Source organism: Carya illinoinensis, chromosome 14 (assembly GCF_018687715.1).
Source record: "Carya illinoinensis cultivar Pawnee chromosome 14, C.illinoinensisPawnee_v1, whole genome shotgun sequence".
In the NCBI taxonomy this organism is placed as follows: domain Eukaryota; kingdom Viridiplantae; phylum Streptophyta; class Magnoliopsida; order Fagales; family Juglandaceae; genus Carya; species Carya illinoinensis.
Genome location: NC_056765.1, coordinates 12,808,172 through 12,826,895, shown reverse-complemented (window position 1 = coordinate 12,826,895; position 18,724 = coordinate 12,808,172). Strand labels below are relative to the sequence as shown.

General features: G+C 33.4%; 1 protein-coding gene across 5 annotated transcripts; it reads left to right on the top strand.

Moving 5' to 3' along the window:
• The first annotated feature begins 6,276 nt into the window (after positions 1 to 6,276).
• LOC122294280 (auxin response factor 4-like) lies at positions 6,277 to 15,877 on the top strand. 5 transcript variants are annotated; one of them, XM_043102884.1, is made up of 13 exons: positions 6,279 to 7,204; positions 7,387 to 7,443; positions 7,669 to 7,854; positions 7,962 to 8,046; positions 8,123 to 8,213; positions 8,581 to 8,745; positions 10,803 to 10,874; positions 12,655 to 12,774; positions 12,874 to 12,949; positions 13,481 to 13,643; positions 13,735 to 14,454; positions 14,550 to 14,745; positions 15,426 to 15,877. In XM_043102884.1, the coding sequence occupies exons 1-13, from the start codon at positions 6,863 to 6,865 to the stop codon at positions 15,574 to 15,576; spliced, it is 2,424 nt and encodes an 807-aa protein (XP_042958818.1). In that variant the 5' UTR covers positions 6,279 to 6,862; the 3' UTR covers positions 15,577 to 15,877. The 5 variants fall into 5 exon arrangements, with proteins under 5 accessions (XP_042958820.1, XP_042958821.1, XP_042958818.1 ...); XM_043102883.1 differs by having other exon boundaries at positions 6,282 to 7,204; positions 13,735 to 14,474; positions 14,555 to 14,745; XM_043102886.1 differs by lacking the exon at positions 15,426 to 15,877 and having other exon boundaries at positions 6,277 to 7,204; positions 14,555 to 14,729.
• Positions 15,878 to 18,724: the final 2,847 nt, after the last annotated feature.

Sequence of the window (18,724 nt, the reverse complement as noted above, 5' to 3'; positions counted from 1 at the left end):
TTAAAAAATAGATCTACGAATTTCATGAAACCATATAAGTTTTACTTAGTGGAATCTCTTTATATCTGTAGCAATTCTTATTATTAAATAAAATTATATATTCCAAATTAAATGGAACTATTATTAATTTAATTATTCACATTAATTAATCCACTACCTAGCTGGTTTTTGGAATTAATTTATAATATATGTTCTAGTACTTTCCTTTGGAAGCATGCATTCTCACTTTTGCCCTTTTCCTCTTTTGTACCAGGCGACATTTGATTGTAGAAAAGGCACATTATCTTATCCTTTAACATGCAATGCCAGATTAAGTTTATCTAAAAAGTAAAGCAAATCCTTTGCTAACCCATAATATTGGATTTGAAACCTCGAACGTGCATCATGTAGTACGTACCTAGCTACCTCATCATGCATGCAGCAAATTAAAGGTACGTACGTTCATGAACATGATCAGTAGTACTACATATATTATCATGATCATGTGATTTAGGTTTGTTTGATTTGAGTCATGATCTCTTGAATATTGATGATATCTCTACATGCATGAAGCTTGCATAAGCTAGCGGATAATAAAGGCCGTCATGATCAAACGCATAGACAAGCTTTTTTTTAGGCGATCATGTCCATATATATCAAAATTGTCTTTAATTTTGTAGACATGCATGTGATCATATGAAAGCATATGTAGTACATATATTATTTCAGTCGCAAAAGCACCTTCTTCTTTTTCCCTGTTTATTGATTGTGTTTTGATCATAGATTGATCAGGTCTGAATGCTATACATGCCACTGCAAGAAAAATAACTTTTTATGTCACCTAAATTCATTGTAAAAAAATACAAAATGCGTTGCTAACAAATAATCGTGATCACTTGTTTTATGTTTTTTACGATGAATTTAAGTAACGCAAAAAGTCATTTTTCTTGTAGTGTAAACCTTAATTCCATTAACGGAGGAGACAAGTACTAAAGGAAGAGTTCTCATGTAAGCCATTTGAAATAGTTTAGGTTGCAAGATTTCTACATACTAATGAAGTATAAAATGATTACATAATATTGATGAAGATTTTGACAAGCTCTCAAGCCAAATCCTATTTTCTTTAAGAATTTGAAGAGTTCGTATAGATAATTTTTTAATAATATTACTTGACATCCCGTAATAGGTTATAATCTTCACACTTCCAAGCACTCTAATGATCAGAGTTAGCTTATAAGTAGTACTGTTTAAGAAAATTAAGAAATAATAACACCCATCATTATACTTAAAAGCTACTTAGTTTTGAGATATGTTTAGTCTTTGTGCCCCAACATTGAACTTTTTCTGTGTTATGTGTATAAAGTTTAGCTCCTTTGATGGCACGTTTTAGTTAATGTTGCCTATAAGCCTTGGATATTACCATATATATATAAACAATAATACACTACAAGAAAACTACTCAATTGTAATCAATTATTTCCTGTAAAAATGACTATTTTATTAAAAAATAAGTCTTTTTTAATCGTAAATAGTTATTTTTATTGCATATTATTTGTCATAAATGATCATTTAATAAATATTATATGGTCATTTTGCGTGTACATCTCACCTAAAATTATAAATAAATATATATATATATTCACTTTTTCATGATTGCATTGGCAACTACTACGTTGATGGCTACATTACAACGTATTGATTAAAAAATAAAATAAAATAATTGCAAGTAGATTACTTCATTACATCCGATATTACTAAATGCCACTAGGTTATAAATAAAGTCTTTCAAGATCGACTTGTTCAAATTTAAATTTGACTCGATTAAATATTTATTAAATGCATAGTTATTCATAATAAATAAAAAATTATAGTCGATTATTAAATTTTTTAATAATGATTAGTACATTTGAATTTTTTTTCTTTTTTCTTTTTAATAATTTCTTAACATAATTATTAAGAAAAAAAATATACAGCTTCACTAATAATTACTTTCTTAATTATTAAAAAAAAAAAAAAGTTTGAAATACCCGATCGAGTAGTAATTACTTATCTCAAGAGATAAGTTTAAGCTTGACTTTCTGTTAAAATAAAAACTAAATGAATACGACTCGAACCCACTAATTACACAAATTGAATAAGTTGTCACCACAAGTTAAAATTCTTCATTTTTTTTTGGCATGTCTTGCAAGTTGATAGGTAGTTTCTGTTACTAATTCTCTTCCTAACTGGTGATACCTAGCTCCTATGATTTTGGTGAAAATCTTGTGTTCGAATTTCAACACTTGGATTTAAAGAGATATATAGGCAAGCTTTATAGTATTTATTGTTGCAAATTATGGCATACTCAAGAGTCAAAAAGCAAAGGGAATCGATTTTCTTAGGAGTTTCTATAGAAACTCTTTCCAGTTTGGTTATGTAGATAAGATGAAATGAGATATTTTTTTAAAAGTTAAATAAAATATTGTTATAATATAATTTTTTAATATTAGTCTTGTTTTAAAATTTGAAAATTTTAAATTATTGATTATATTTTATGTTGAAATTTGTAAAAGTTGTAATGATGAGATAAGATTTGATAATGTGAAATATTTTGGCTGGGTAACCCCGGTATAGCCTAAATTGAGAGATACATAGCCGAATGTGTCTTAGAATATTTATTGAGTATTTAATATTATATGAATTAATATTCACATAGATAATAATAAATATTACATGGTATATTTTATATGTTCATATCTTTTATACCCTAAATATATATTTTATAAACAAAATATATATTTTAACTTTAGTCCAAACATCTTTAAATCTAAAAAAAGTACAAGAACCAAAATAACTTTTAGAAACATGAAAAGAAATAACAGTACTAAAAATATATATATTCATAAACTTTTAACATGATCTACAACTAACTTTTCCAAAACCCCAGTACAAATTAATTGTAATAAGTTTTTAAGCAATCAATTTTCAAAATTTTAAGAATAATTTTATTTGAAAATCTTTACGGTACTCAGTATCTACGTGGCATAATTTAACTTAAAAGATAAATTTTAAAATTTAAATCTTATTAATCAAATCATGTCATATGGATGATAAGTGGTGTAAACACTTTCAAATAGTTAATTAAGACTCTAAGAGTAAAAGATCATAATCTCATTTAAAGAGTTACTTCCGTGCCAAGTAAACAAGAAATGTATTTCAATTCGCGACTACTTTGTTCTTTCAAAACCCAAAAAACATTAACACAGCTCATAAATTATAATCAAAGACTCATTGAATCTCAAAGTTTGTTTCAAATAAATAAGAGCCAAATGAATAGGCTTATTATCTCTTGTTCAATTTCTTCTATTCATCACCAGTTTTATTAATTTTTTTGGTACCAACTACTCAATAAAATTGAATAACTTTATAAAATATTGGGCGAGTTTGAAGAATGAGATGAGATGAAAATTTTGTATATAGTAGTAAGATAGTTTGTGAATGGTAATGAAATAGTTTGAGTTGAATATTTTTTGAGTTTTGAGTTTTATCATATTATTTTTGTTGGGGGATTTGAAAAAATTAGAATTATTTTTTATCTTTTATTTAAAAATTTAAAAATGTTGTAATCATTAGTTTGAAAATTTTGTATTTGAATTATGTTTAGAAATAAGATCAGATAGGTGAAATGAGATCATATTAGAATTTTGTGTCTTATCTGAGGCCCCAAATCTGTGCAAAAAATGTCTTCTATCGTTGCCCAAAATTTAGTCCAGTTAAATCTTCTGCTATCAATATTAATAGATTTGCATATTGTGTTTCTTTAGAAGAACCTTTAAAATTAAGCTACATATATACAAGAATATAAACATTCTGAATATAAACATTCTTAAAATGAATATATAAATTCATCACCATTATAAGGTGGACTACTCCAACATGAACTATGAAGATTTCACCAAATGATCAATATTAACAATCAAGAACATAGAACAATAAAAATCAAGTAGTAACACCACTCAATACGAAACTCTAATAATCATAAACAACTTATTGAAATTTCATCCAAAAAAAACAAAAACTATATAAAAGATCTCTTAGGGCTTGTTTTAGAATTCGAACATTCTCATTTCATCTCAAAATTTTTCATAATTTCCTTCTCAAATATCACTCAACCCAAACAGTATTTTTTAATTTCAAATTTTTATGAACTTTATCAATTAATTATTACAATCTTTTTAAACTTCCAAACAAAATACAAAAAATAATAAAATTTTTTCAAATCTTGAAATAAAAATAATATTAAAAAATAATATTTTAATTTTATTATATTTTTATTCAACTTTTTTTCTCTTATCTTTAAAATTTAATAAAACATCTTAACTCAAATTATTCTATTACTATCTATAAAATTTTCATTTCATCTCAACCTAAATTTCTCTTAATCTTCTAAGGGAGTCACAATGTCCTAATTATCTAGGGAGGAAGAGAGATATTCCTTTGTTTTGTTCTAACTTCTCACTCACAATCACGCCTGTCTTTTTTTTTTTCCAATATGTCGGCACCAACATACACACACATATATATATATATATATATATATATAAAGAAATAATATTTACAGTATCTAAGTATCGTATCATTTTTTTAAAAAAATAAATAAATATAATATTTATATAAAAAATAATTTTTTAATAATAAATTACATTCTTTTTAAAAATGATTACATGACATTTACGTACTCTATAAATATACATAACATTACTCATATTATATATATATATATATATATTTTTTTTCCTTTTTAAAACATATAATCCTTTTTTTTTTCTTTTTTTTCTTTTTTGAAAAAAAGACCAAATAGGACTTCCTTTTTAAATTTTTGTTGGCTCCTTTAGGATCTAAACTTCAAACAAATGGTAAGAGACGTTGATCTACAATCCAACATGTACAATAATTTGTGACTAACAATCCTCATCCTAAGAAGGACCCCTTTTATTTGTGAACCCAAACCATATTTATTTTCTGTTAGGACAACTTTTGTCAAATTTATTCCCCAGCTCTAGAACTTTCTTTCTTTTTTACACCTTTTCCTTCATTTAATTATGATCATTAAAATGGATTTTGACTTTCCTTTGATTAGACCATAATGTCTGAAAAATTGTCTTTTAAAAATTAAGACTCTTTTTTCAAAAAACAATTAAGATTTTATAGAAAATATTACATTTATAAAGAGATTTTACAAAAATAAATATATAAGATTTTGTATAATACGTTAGATGTATTTTTTGTAAATTTATTTTTATGGCTAAAATATTTATGGAGACTTTAACCAAAAGAAATATAAATATATAAAATAGTTTTGTAAAATATATTATCGTTCGTATAAATTTTTTTTGCCACATTAAATATTATAAAATTTTTTTTGTAGATTTTTTTTTGTAACTAAAGCATTTTTCTAGGCTTTAACAAAAGAAATATAAATATATAAAATAAATATTTTTTATTATTGTTGTTGTAAATATTTTGGACCGCCTTAGATATTATAAAATGACTTATGTATTTGTATTTTTAACATTGAAATTAGAATAAAAAAAAAATTAAGAGAATATTGATTTTTATAGATGAAAAGTTCAAAAGGATAAAGTTCTCTGAAAAGATGAAAGAAGGGGTTGAATGATGAATGGTACTGTGTTTCTGGTCGAGTGAAAAAAAAAAGAGAAACAGTATCTACGGCAAAAATTTAAATAAATTAATAAAAATAAATAAAAAAATCAAAGAGCGATGAGACTTGAGATGCAGACAGTGTGTGGGCTGGTGAAAGAGCTCTGTGAGTCACTCAGAGTCCTAACAACTAACAACACACCCACGAGAGTTGCTGCCAAAAGTCCCCAGGGCCACCAAACTTTGCATTGACATCTCTCTCTCTCTCTCTCTCTCTCATTTTCCAGGCCTCGAGGGAATGTAACAAAAGTGCATAAACCCTAAAAAATGATATTTGTATTTATAAGGTGACTAAATTTGTACTCTTTTTTTAAAAAATATTATGTAAATCTAGAATCTATGTAAAAAGATCATCTTTTTAATGATGGATTCTACTTTAAAAAACAAAATTTGCAATACTCTGAAAGAATTAACCATGAATTGGATAATAAAAATGAGTTTTTTTTTTAAGCTACCTATAAATTTTGAGGCTGAAAATGGGATGGGATTTAGTTGAGAAAATTAGCTTATGTTGCATTGAATGATCCACCTCCTTCCTTGTCTTGGTGGAGGGCCTCGCCCACAGTGAAAAGAAATTATTAATAAGAACGATAAAGCAAGACAAAGCAAAGAAGAGAGGGTGGGGGAGTGTGGGTTCTGTAGTCTGTACTGCCTTGGCGTGTCCCCCACACCCAACACGGTCTCTCTCTCTCTCTCTCTCAGTATTAAGTCTAAAAGCCACTACCATATTGGCCTTTTTTTTTTTTTGTTGCCTTTTGTTTAGGTGCTTCCAATGCAATTGTCTATGTCTGCTGCTTCTGCACCCTCTCTTCAGTGCCTGCAAATGGGGGAGGAATCCTACTTTGAATTTCTCGTTATTATTTGATACCCTTCTCTTTTCTTCTCATCTTTTAGCCCTCTAATTGGGTATCCTTCCAAATATGACTTTCTTCTTGTTTTTCTATCCATCCGCTACATTCCTCTTCTGTTTTCACTTTGTGGGTACCGCCTCAAAAATATGAATTCCTTACCGTGATTTGACCCCATTTCCAATTTTCTATAGTTTCGGCTTTGTTGTACCCTTCTTATGGCCACTTGATTATTCTCATCCCTCGGTTTCTATTTTTCTTTTCAATATTTTGTTCGTGGTTTGTTATTTGGGTGTACTCTTATTCGGCCCCCCAAGAACGGCACGGAGGTGTTCATGGAAATTGATCTGAACTATGCAGTGACTGAGGTGGAGAAGAATGCATATTGTAATGGGGACTGTGGCAAGGGTGGTTGTGTTTGCTGTTTGTCCTCTTCAACTTCTTCATGTTCTTCAAATTCGTCTACAGCTCCTGTGTCCTCTCCAATTTATCTGGAGCTTTGGCATGCTTGTGCTGGCCCTCTCACCTCTCTGCCCAAGAAAGGAAATGTGGTTGTCTACTTCCCTCAAGGTCACTTAGAACAGGCTGCCTCATCCACTCCTTTCTCACCCATGGAGATGCCAAACATTGATCTCGAACCACAGATCTTCTGCAGAGTTGTCAATGTCCAACTACTCGTGAGTTCCGAGTTTCTCCTTTTGAATTGAATTGTGTGGAAACTACTTAAAATTCTTAGTTTCTCCTTTTGAATTGACTTGTGTGTACTTCCTTCTTACGGCTTCTTCCAATTTAGCTCTTACACAACTTCATATTCTTTGTTTCTTTTAATCTGGTTATGATATTTATTCTCTTATAACAGGCTAATAAGGAGAATGATGAGGTCTATACACAGGTTACTTTGCTTCCTCAGCCTGAGGTATGCTTCTTAATTTCGTACCATGGCTGCATGGTTTTAACAGCCCATTAGTATTTTAAGTACAGAAGTTTTTTTTATCTTTTTCTGTAAGGGGGTTGTATTAAAGTGACTTGTATGATTCTTATTGTTTTGAAGTTAAATTTCTGTTAGAATACTAATTCTTTCTAGGAGGTTGCTCAAGCATATACTATTGTAGTGACGATGTCAATTCTGGGTGTTCTGTAGTTCGTGAGGAAGATTTTAGAGGGCAAAGTGCTTCAAGAGTTGGGGGTGGATGAGGATGGCGGTGGAGGATCGCCTACAAAGTCTACTCCTCACATGTTCTGCAAAACCCTTACTGCTTCTGATACCAGCACCCATGGGGGGTTCTCTGTTCCTCGTAGAGCTGCTGAAGACTGTTTTCCTGCTTTGGTGAGACTTTAGGATGTTATATTATCAGCTTTTAAATAAATAGCTTAGCTGAGTCATTGTGATAGAGTTTTTTTTTTCCTTAAATGTTAGGATTTCCCTTATTGCAGGATTATAAGCAGCAGAGGCCCTCTCAAGAGCTTGTTGCTAAAGACCTGCATGGGGTGGAGTGGAGGTTCCGACATATTTATAGAGGTAATTTTGAAAGAACTCGGTCATGAGGTTTATCTGAAGCAAATATTGATTTAGTTTAATGATTAACACTTGACAGGTCAGCCAAGGCGGCATCTGCTCACTACAGGATGGAGCGTTTTTGTAAGCCAAAAAAACCTTATTTCGGGGGATGCAGTTCTCTTTTTGAGGTAGGTATGCTTAATCAAATTCCTAATCTTATTTGGACTCCACATGGTAGTTAGCCCATTTCATTCTTTTTATTGGAATTGAAATTAAATTTTATATTACTTTCTTCATTGAGAAATATCTACATGACCACACAAAAGGCACTATGGATATCAAACTGTTAAAAGGTTTGGACATATGAAAATAAATTGAGAGATTTCATGTGCTTCCTAGTTGAGCTAAACAAATAACAAAAATCTAGGGGGTAAAAATTTCAATTATATGCCAACATAATTTCAAAACCTCATTTTCCATTTGGTATCCAAATGTCCCCAAATGTGTCCAATCTATTATTCCTAATATCTTCAATTAATATGTTGGTCTTTCTAGGGGTGAAAATGGAGAGCTGAGGTTGGGAATTAGAAGAGCTGTACGACCTAGAAATGGTCTTCCTGATTCAATTGTTGGCAATGAGAATTCTTATCCAAAAGTACTTTCTCTAGTAGCCAGTCGGCTATCCACAAAGAGCATGTTTCATGTTTTCTACTGTCCAAGGTACTGCCATCATCATCCGCTAATTTAATTTAAGAAAGTTCACCTTACAGATTATTATTGAAGTTGTGGTTGAGATCTGCTGAAATTATAAGAATAACAAAATGATTGAGACCAATATATATATATAGGGGAACTTTAGGGGTGTTGGAAGTTCCTGAAACTGCACCTAAAGAATATATACAGCATTCTCCTAATAAAGCAACAATAAATCAAAATGATTGAATTTTTTCCATTTTTAAATATCTTAGGTGAATTCTTGTTAAGATAGATTATTTGTAACTGCATATTTACCTATAAGCGTGGTAATCAGTTGGACCTTTAATTTGCTACCATTTTTTTCTCTTTTCACCTCTCCCCTTCTTTACTTGTCTTCATTTTCATTTGCTGACTAGATGCTTACGTGATGGTTCATACTTTGGTCCCTGAGCAATACTTATATTTTAGCTAGACCACAGGTGGTAAAGGGTAGTAAGCCATGAAAGTGATGCAAAATAATCAATTGATATTTTGTGTGTGTGTGTGTGTGTGTGTGTGTGTGTGTGTGTGTGTGTTGATAGTCATCCAATGAGAAGGAGGATACAAAGGTATGTCTTGTCAACTTAGACATAGATATAGAAAAAAGAGAGCAAAAGAAGTTCATAATTTTCTTTTTTCTTTATTTTATTTTCAATCAAAGTGGGTCCTGGCAATGTTTTAGAGAATAGATTAACATTTTTTGTGCTAAAATCTTTGGTCATTTCCTTCTCAATATAGATAACTAAATAAGTAATAAAATCATCCTTCATTTTGTTATGAAGCCTTTTTTAATGATATTTTTGTAGTAACTATTGAAACTAGAAGATTGAACAAAATAAGAATCAATTTATCAGTCAAATGATATATCTCCCATTTTTAACCAATACTTGAATGGTGAGGCACACCAAGGTCAAAATGTTGCAATTGGTATCTCAAATCTCAAACGAATCTTTTCTTGCTATGTAAAAATTGTTGAAAAAAAGGACATAATTTTGCAAATGATTCCTTAATTTGGACGATATAATGCAGGTGCACAATTTCAAGTCAAAGTATGAACTCACAATACACTAATACAGAGCATAAATATATTATGATTTTTTATGATGAATACATAAATATATTATGATATGAGACAGGAAGAAAAAGAGACTCACTTTTGCATAGAAGCATGGATGTGAAAGCCAATGAAAACTATATTACATAATTTAGTTATTGTATGCAATAATATAAAATTCCAAAATCTTAAGACATCTTGTATTTGTAATGATAAGAACAAAAGGAATGGAATGGAGTGGTTCTGTGTTCCTGCTTCCTTGCATGCTGCTTGGATTAGAAAAATATAAGGAGCTGAGAAGCCATATGTGAGGAGGGGTGAGATGGAGGAAAGAGAAGAGAATAATGAAAAGAGGCTATGTGCCATGTGATGTAGTGGAGAGGCTTAGAAAAGGTATTAGTTAGAAGTTCTGCCAGTCCTGAGTTTTTAGCAGAGATTGTCATGTTCTAATTTGTTGTATGGCCTGTGTTGAGATTTATCTTTGGGCCCATTTTTTTTGTTTTTGGGGGGGGGGGGGGGGGGGGGGGGTCGCTAATTTTTAGCAAAGGGCTTGGGCTCTATATTCTTTTTACCTGGAAGTTCTGGGAGGTGTGGCCTTAGAAGAAGAAGCCTGGGCTTTTCTCTTTTGCCTTTTTTTTTTTTTGGGGGGGGGGGGGGGGGGTGTGGCGCTCCACTTAGCAAAATGGAGAGAAAAGTCCCAATTCTTCTGAACACAAGGACAATGAAGAGAAAATTCTTTCTTGGAAAGGTTCTCTTGTATGTTAAGAGTGTGAGATTTACATGTATTGATTTTGAGTGGTTTTCATCGCCCTTTTTAAACTCTTATGTTTTGTTAGTAAATTTTTTTATGGTCATCGCCACAGTAGAAACCACCTAAATTTTGGTGAGTAGAAACCACCTAAATTTTGGTGTTATGTGATTATTTTGTATTTTTGTATTTTGATTCTGATCAATTGCATAACCGTCATTGACACTTTCTTTCCAACAGTCAGATGAAACTACTTCCTCCACAGATGAAGCCTGTGACTGTTGGAGATAGTTACTCTATACAGTCCCAAAGGTTCTGTTTACTAGTATCCCATTGTCAACCGATCCCCTGAAGAATTGTAATAGATGTATTGCTGGAGTATTTTTGTCAATGAACAAATAAAGAATTTGAGAGGCACCTTATGTCTGAAATCAGAGAGGAAGCTTAGCTGTAGATACCTAACATTAGAGCGCCTAATAGTTCTAGGGAGCATTAGTGGTTTGTTTGACTGGAATTTGTTCATGTCAGGTGAATGATTTGTAGCTTGGAAGTTTAACAAGCTGAAAAATATATGTGAACCACGGGGAGACTGAGTATACTGTGCTTAATTTGAACTAAAGGGGAGTCTGGCAATCCATTTCCATGACCTCAGTCAATTGTGAAATGTGTACTATAATAATACTATAACTGGGCACGGATAACCTCTCATCAGCATAGGAAATAATTTAGGTGGGATCCGGGAGGCACCCAAAAATCTGAGAAACCCCCTGCTTTGCCCCCTTAAAATATGACAGATAACAATATCCTCACTATTTAGGCAGCCTGAGGACCTTTAGCTACCAGTTACAATGGCCTAACAATTATTTGGTTCTGTTGTCATCATTGGTTGATTTTTTTTTTTAAATGTGATGTTATTGCAATGGGGTCAGAATACAAGCTAATCCATTTGTTTCACATTCAGTGAAGTAGACTTGAAAATCATTTTCTTTTGTTTGGATTCCAATGCATCTGAAGGCACAGTAGAAAGGTAAAAAGACAATTTCATGAAATTTTTTTCTTGCCCTTCTAATCGTGTTGACCAAAAGGTACCAAAAAGGTACCAACTGCTTCGACTTTGGATTTCAGTAATAGGTTGGCTACAAGCTTTAATATTACAACCTCTAACTTGAAGGTTCTGAGAAAAAAGAAATCTTTAACTTTGAGATATAGGGTTAGTTTGACTGGCGCAATGGTAAAGACATGGAATTCCACGAGTTGGGTTGGAATTTTTTTTTTTTACAAGGTGTAAAAATTATTTTCTCATTTGGTATTATTTTTTCTACACTATCGCCTAGATAGATTTAAAAGATTATTTTATTTTATTTTTACTTTATTCGTTTACTTTGCTTTTAAATTAGTTGTAGAGATTTGTAGGTTCTTACCATCGTAAGTGTAGTTCTGTTGCCCCGCCCCCCCCTCCAAGCGGGGGGTCTTCTTCTCCAAGAAGCAAATCCTAGCTTTGCCCTTGTATATGAGGGTGGAAGAGATTTCAGGTGTGGAATCATGAAAGCGCTAACCCTTAGAAGGTTTAAATTATTCTTTTTATTTCTTAATTTTTTTCAGCTTAGTAATTTTAAAGGTTTCAATCACATAGGAAGCTGTAAAAATGTACATCAAGATGTCCAAACAGTTTTTATAAAAACAATTTAAGAATGATGAAAATTTTTTCAAAGAAATCTAGGGTCTGTTTTAATGTTTACAAGATTAGAGATATTGACAGACGAATAGTCACTGGATAGTAATCTAAACTGCCTCTCCATGGTATTCCTTGTTTCAAGATAATTTTTTCCCTCCTCTCTCCCTCTGTGAAAGAAAAATTGAATCAATTCATTTTGATGATTCTTTTAATTGCCTTCTTTTTGTGCATTTTAGAGTCTTCCCAAATTGAGAAGCATTAATCATGTGGTTTGAAGTTGTAGCTGTTATGTGCATGTAGATTGGAAAACGCATCTATATGTAGTTTTACTGTTAGCTGAAAATTCTAATGATAATTGGTCGACCATAGGCATGGACAAAAAGAACTCTTAACATATATGGAAATGTTGAATTGCAGGGCAAGTCATGCAGAGTTTGTCATATCCTACCAAAAGTATGTCAAAAGCATCACCAATCCTGTAACAACTGGAACTAGATTCAAAATGAGATTTGAAATGGATGATTCACCAGAAAGAAGGTCTTCTACTATTTCATTTCATCATATAGCACGACCAACAGGTTTTCTCCATCTTGATTCTATTCTCAGAATATAATGTCAGAATCTGCTTTCTTGCAGGTGCTGTGGTGTAGTCACTGGAATAAGTGACTTGGATCCCTACAGATGGCCCAACTCTAAATGGAGATGTTTGGTGGTGAGCTTCCTTATTTTTCTTAGATATTATAAACTATGATGAATGGTCTTAAATTGGAGGTAACATTGAATTTTTCTTGAATGATTTTGCTGGCTATTTTCTTCATCTATGAATATACACCATTTTATCAACTTGTTTTGATGTGCCTTCTCTTGTTCTGCAATCAAGTTAGTACCACACCCTGACCCAAAAAATTAGAAAAAGATAAAAACAAAAAATCATGCTAAAAAAAGGCCCTCGCCTGGAAACTTCCGTTGACTATCCAAATTTCTTAACCACCATTCTGGAACTGAATAATTGTCCATGCAACCACTCTTTATCTGCAGGTCGTTATGTCCATCAGAATGAATTTTTGGTCTGACCCTAGTACCCATTAATGGACATCGCTTTCATGGAATTTATATGTGCCTCATGAATAGACAACATAACCCATCCTTTTTGTGTAATGAAATTCATTTGAGGAACTGGAGTTCTCTAATGACCAGGTTGTGACGATTTTAGTATCTATATCCCTTTTATCATATCTGACAGATCAGATGGGATGAAGATATTTCAAGTGATCATACAGATCGAGTTTCTCCATGGGAAATTGATCCTTCGATTTCTCTCCCGCCATTGAGCATTCAGTCTTCTCCACGGCTTAAAAAGCTGAGGACAAGTCTACCAATAATCCCACCTGCCAACCCAATCACTGGTACAGATATTCTCATTGAGAGCCAAAAAATAGCATTTAGTTTTCTGTATTTTCTAATCCATCCACCTATGTGTTCTGGTTTTTCTTGCAGTGAGAGGGGGTGGGTTTTTGGACTTTGGGGAGTCTGTAAGATCCCCTAAGGTCTTGCAAGGTCAAGAAAAAGGTTTCATATCACCCTTCTATGGATGTGATACTGTAAACCACACACTGGATTTTGAGATGCGATCCCCTGCACATCAAAATCAATCGTCGATTGGGATAGGAAAGTCTAATATTGGTGAGTATTTGAAGATCCATCCCACCTCTTACTCAGGCTTCGCGGAATTTGATAGATTTCCAAAGGTCTTGCAAGGTCAAGAAATATGCCCATTGCGATCATTGACAAGAAAATCTGAGTTTAATTTGGATGTTTGGGGAAAAGCAAATCCTGGTTGCAATGCTTCCAACATGTATCAAGAACCAAAACCCAATTTCTTCCCCCTGCAAGCAGAGACTGTTCAAAATTTATATCTTCCCTATAATGACTTCTACCAAGCTGGCCAAAATCCCAAAATGCGCTGTCATGCAACTAACGTACCAAGAGAAAATGTCTCATTCAACCCATCTTCTATTCAGACAGGGGTTGTGACAAATGAATTTGGACCGCAGAATCTACAAAATGAGCGTCAGCCAGCTGAAAATGTGTCCACTGCCCCCACTTCAGGGACAACTATGAGAAATCTAAAAGATGAAAAATTTAATGGGAATGTGGCTGGCTGTAAAGTTTTTGGGATTTGCCTGACTGGGGAAACTCCAAACTTACAAGTTTCTGGTAAGCGGAGTTGTACTAAGGTAAGCTACAATAGCATCAACTTCGGATAATTCCATGCCTTTTTTAACTTGCTCACTTACATTACATTACATTAGTGAAGGTTCACAAGCAAGGGAGCCTAGTAGGAAGAGCCATTGATCTCTCAAGGCTGAATGGATACAGTGACCTGCTTAGTGAACTAGAGCGGCTGTTTAGCATGGAGGGCCTTCTACGAGATCCGGATAAAGGATGGCAGATCTTGTACACCGACAGCGAAAATGACATGATGGTCGTTGGGGATGACCCATGGCAGTAAGTCTCTTATGTAATTACCTTCTGTCATTTGTTTTGCCATTTCATTGCATGATGGAAATCTAATTAAATAAAATTATACACCTAGGCACATTTTCAGTGACAAAAATTTTCTAATTTAAAGTGATAAACGCCAATTTGGCAAAATTCTTATCATCAAATTTGAAAAGAAATGCGTGGGATTTATAAAAATCCACCCGTTAGATTACCCTAAAAATATGAAGGATCTTAATCCGAAAGGATAATTAGAGAAAGCATGGTGAGGATCTCTCTCTCTCACTATAATTTTTTTCATATTAGCAACTGAAAAAAGTTGTTTTTAATGGTGGCGATGCCAATAATATTAGATGGACGTGGCCTGAGCCCTAAGCTTCCACACATTATGTGCAAGATGGCATCTGATGAACTGATTTTCCTTTGAGCTACTTCATTAAGCAATATAGTTGCCTACTCACATAGGTCATGACAAATTAAAAAATAATGAATGAAGCAGTCAAGGATGAATTTCAAGGAGATAGAGAAATTACAGTTATCTATGTTTATTGTGTACGATGGCTATTGCGCCCATTGTGCAACAGAACCTGATGGCACCATCACACCTACTAATGGTTCTCTTCGACAACCTTAGCTATAAATTTTGACTTGAATATGATTTTTTTTTTTTTTTTCTCTGGTGGCAGTGAGTTCTGTGATGTGGTTTCCAAGATCCATATATATACCAAAGATGAAGTGGAGAAGATGACCATTGGAATGATCAGTGACGATACTCAGAGCTGTTTGGAACAAGCACCAATGGTAATGGAAGCCTCGAAATCTTCATCAGTGGGTTAGCCAGATTCTTCACCAACATTGAGTATGAGTATTGTCTTAATTATCATTTATGGTTCCTACGTTTGTATGTGAAACTTACGGACACCTGCATCTGGTTACTTATCTCCTGTCTAGTGAGCTCTAAGTTCAGTGGTTGCCACTGAAAACAGGACATATAGAATAAGTTCAGAGCTGTGTTTCTCCTCATGGATATGTTGTGCTATTACCAGTAATGAGTGTAGCGTGCTCTAGTTTGTTTGTGTTGTATACAATTATTGGTTTGTGGCTTTGTGTGACAAGTAAAGCAGTTGTTTGTCCATCACCGGCAAAGCTGTTCCTTCACAGCGAGAAGACCTTAATCCATTGTGCTATTACTATTTAATAAGGGTAAGTGCAGCAGGAATAATCATTTGTGGGATAGAAACAAAACAAGTCAGGTGTCGGAAATGATTTTTTTTCCTATTTTTAGGTTTATTTTAAAACAAACAAGCATTTTTACAAGAATGATGAATGTTGATCAAATAAGACCTTACAAGTAACTGGTAACTCTGCTTTAAAAAAGAAAAAAGAAAAAAAAAGTAACTGGTACCTTAAAAGAAACTTCCAAAATACAAAAAGGTTCCTCTACAATGAACACCGGTGCATATTTTAATTGGTACCTCTTGCACAAACAAAGCAATTGCCCATATAAACTAGCATTACCAATATCTGAGTAGAATTAGCAAATCCTTCGTAATTAGGCAAGGTGTAAAGTGTAGCACCCACCAAAGCATGCAAGCGGACCAAGAAGACATTGGGATTTTGGCAATGGTGACCAACAGGGATAAGTGAATATATAGACTTCTAGAAGAAAAGATCTTTTTGAGTATTTAGAGTTAAGATTTAGACCTATTGACTTCCATTACGATATAATCTTTGGGAAATGGGCTTTGTGATGAACCTATTGCATACTATAAATAGATCTTAAAAGGATATGAGGACTCAAATTTAGTTGAATGATGGGTCAGACTTTTGAAGAAAGAGCCCAAAGATGAGGCCCAAGGAAAGTCCCAACAAGCTAGACCTAAGGCCCAATAACATGGCCCAACAAATTGAACCTAAGGCCCAATAGGAAGGCCCAACCAAAGCCTAAAACCAAGCCTAGCCTAACATATAAATTTGGGGCAAGTTGCCTAAACTTGGAGACCAAGCCAATAACCTAGCTCAATTGGCTCTAGGAATGCAACACCTAGATCTGAATTTTTGTGGTTTCCTAGAAGACCTTGGATGCCAAGTTTTGCCTTCCACCATTATTTATGAGACAATTTTTAAAATTGGTATGACACTACAGGACCAACACACAACAGGACGCCATATAGACTAGTTATCGGCCGATTGACTCACTCTCACTTCTCTTAAGAAATTTTTCTGAAACTAAGCATATTTTCTCTTGTATTAGGTCAAGCATCAACAGAACTAGGCTAGGAACAAATGCCAGCACATGTCATGCACATTTGAGACATGTCAAAGCCGTGCACTCCACACAAACACCTTACTTAGTGCAATCGGATACCCTTCAATGAATGCCATGGGTTTCTAGTCAAACTTGTGTATAATTTTTGCAACAAACTCAGCCCCCTCTCAAGAATCAAATCTAAAATTTCAGAACTAGTGTAGGGACAAGAGCTTCACCTTCTTACACATTCAAAATAGGAATAGTAAACCTAAAGTTCAGCCAAGTACCATCATGAGCTTACACCAATGAGCAAACGAAATCAATCACATTCCCACACCATAAACTTTGTCTCCAAGCTTGGATTAGAGTTCCAAGATTCTGACTTGACTCACACACGTCTTACTTGGTCACAAAGATTGAAGGTAGGTAAAAGAAGCCAAATTGGTCTTCTCGGCCGATGCACATATCTTCCACCCTCTTCCATTTCTTTCACAAGGTTAAGCCAAGGGTCCCTTACCTTTATCTCTCTAATTCACAAGAAATGAATACCCCTGCACCTACATGAGCTCTTAGAGCTGAATTGGTTAGGAATCAAGTGGTATTAGGCGATGGTTTTGGTTTGAGAAGAAAGTTAGAATAGTTAGCCAATTCTTTTGGGAACTTGAACACCTCTGAAAAATCTGAAGCCTACACCCCACACACACTCAGCTAGGTCTTCAACCATAGGGAGACAAATAGTTCTCCTAGTTGCACACGAGAAAACAAAATGAAATACAATCATAACACCCTACCCGATTGCATCAAGATGAATTGCCCTTCTCAAATTTAGTCAAGCTGTGTTATGCTTAGCTTCTTACATGATTCTCTTATTCTTTTGAGCCATCACCATTCATCCCCCACCTTCATCCACACCACTTTCAAGAGCATATGAATATCATGTGAGAAAACCTCCATAAACACTAGTTAAGAGAGAAATCGAGCACCTTTGCAAGGGAGTTGGTATTGAGTGACCCCTAAAGCTTCGTATTGGTAAGTGACTCTGCCATAACTCTTTATTGAAAGATGGGTTAACATTTTAAGCTTTGATTTGTGATATAAAAGTGACTTTTGGGTTGGATTTGGTAATGATAAATAGTTGGAAAGCTTACGTAGTGCAGATTTGATGTTTGGTTGGTTAATCGTGTATTAGACTTGGAATATGATCATAAAATGTTTAGATATGAAGTGATAAGCTTAACTAAGGTGTTGGGATGATGAATAAGAGTTGATATTTGAGTAAAAACCACATGCCATGCCAAGTTTTAAGCTGATCTCTTGGATTGATCATCAAACATGCTTTGGTCTTTAATTAGTTGATACTGAAGTTTATCTTGTGAGATTTTGGTTAAGTTTCTCAAAGCATGTTTAGTATCATCTAGATGCGCGTTCTTGGTATGATTAGCTATTGGAATATATGATTAAAGCTCTTAGTGTTCATATGCAAAGTATAAGCCATGAACCTCAAAAGTAGTCTCGACTTTGTGAAATGATTTTCGTGATGATAGTAGCTATGTTATTGATGATGATATGATGATAAAGCATATAAATCTAAGGTAATAGTTTGATAATAAGTGCTGTTTTGACGATTGATTTAAGTAATAGATTTTGGCTATAGGCTTAAATCACATATAAAAGGGATATGATGATATGCACGACCACGGGTTGAGTAGATTTCTCATTGTAGAGTATGATTCT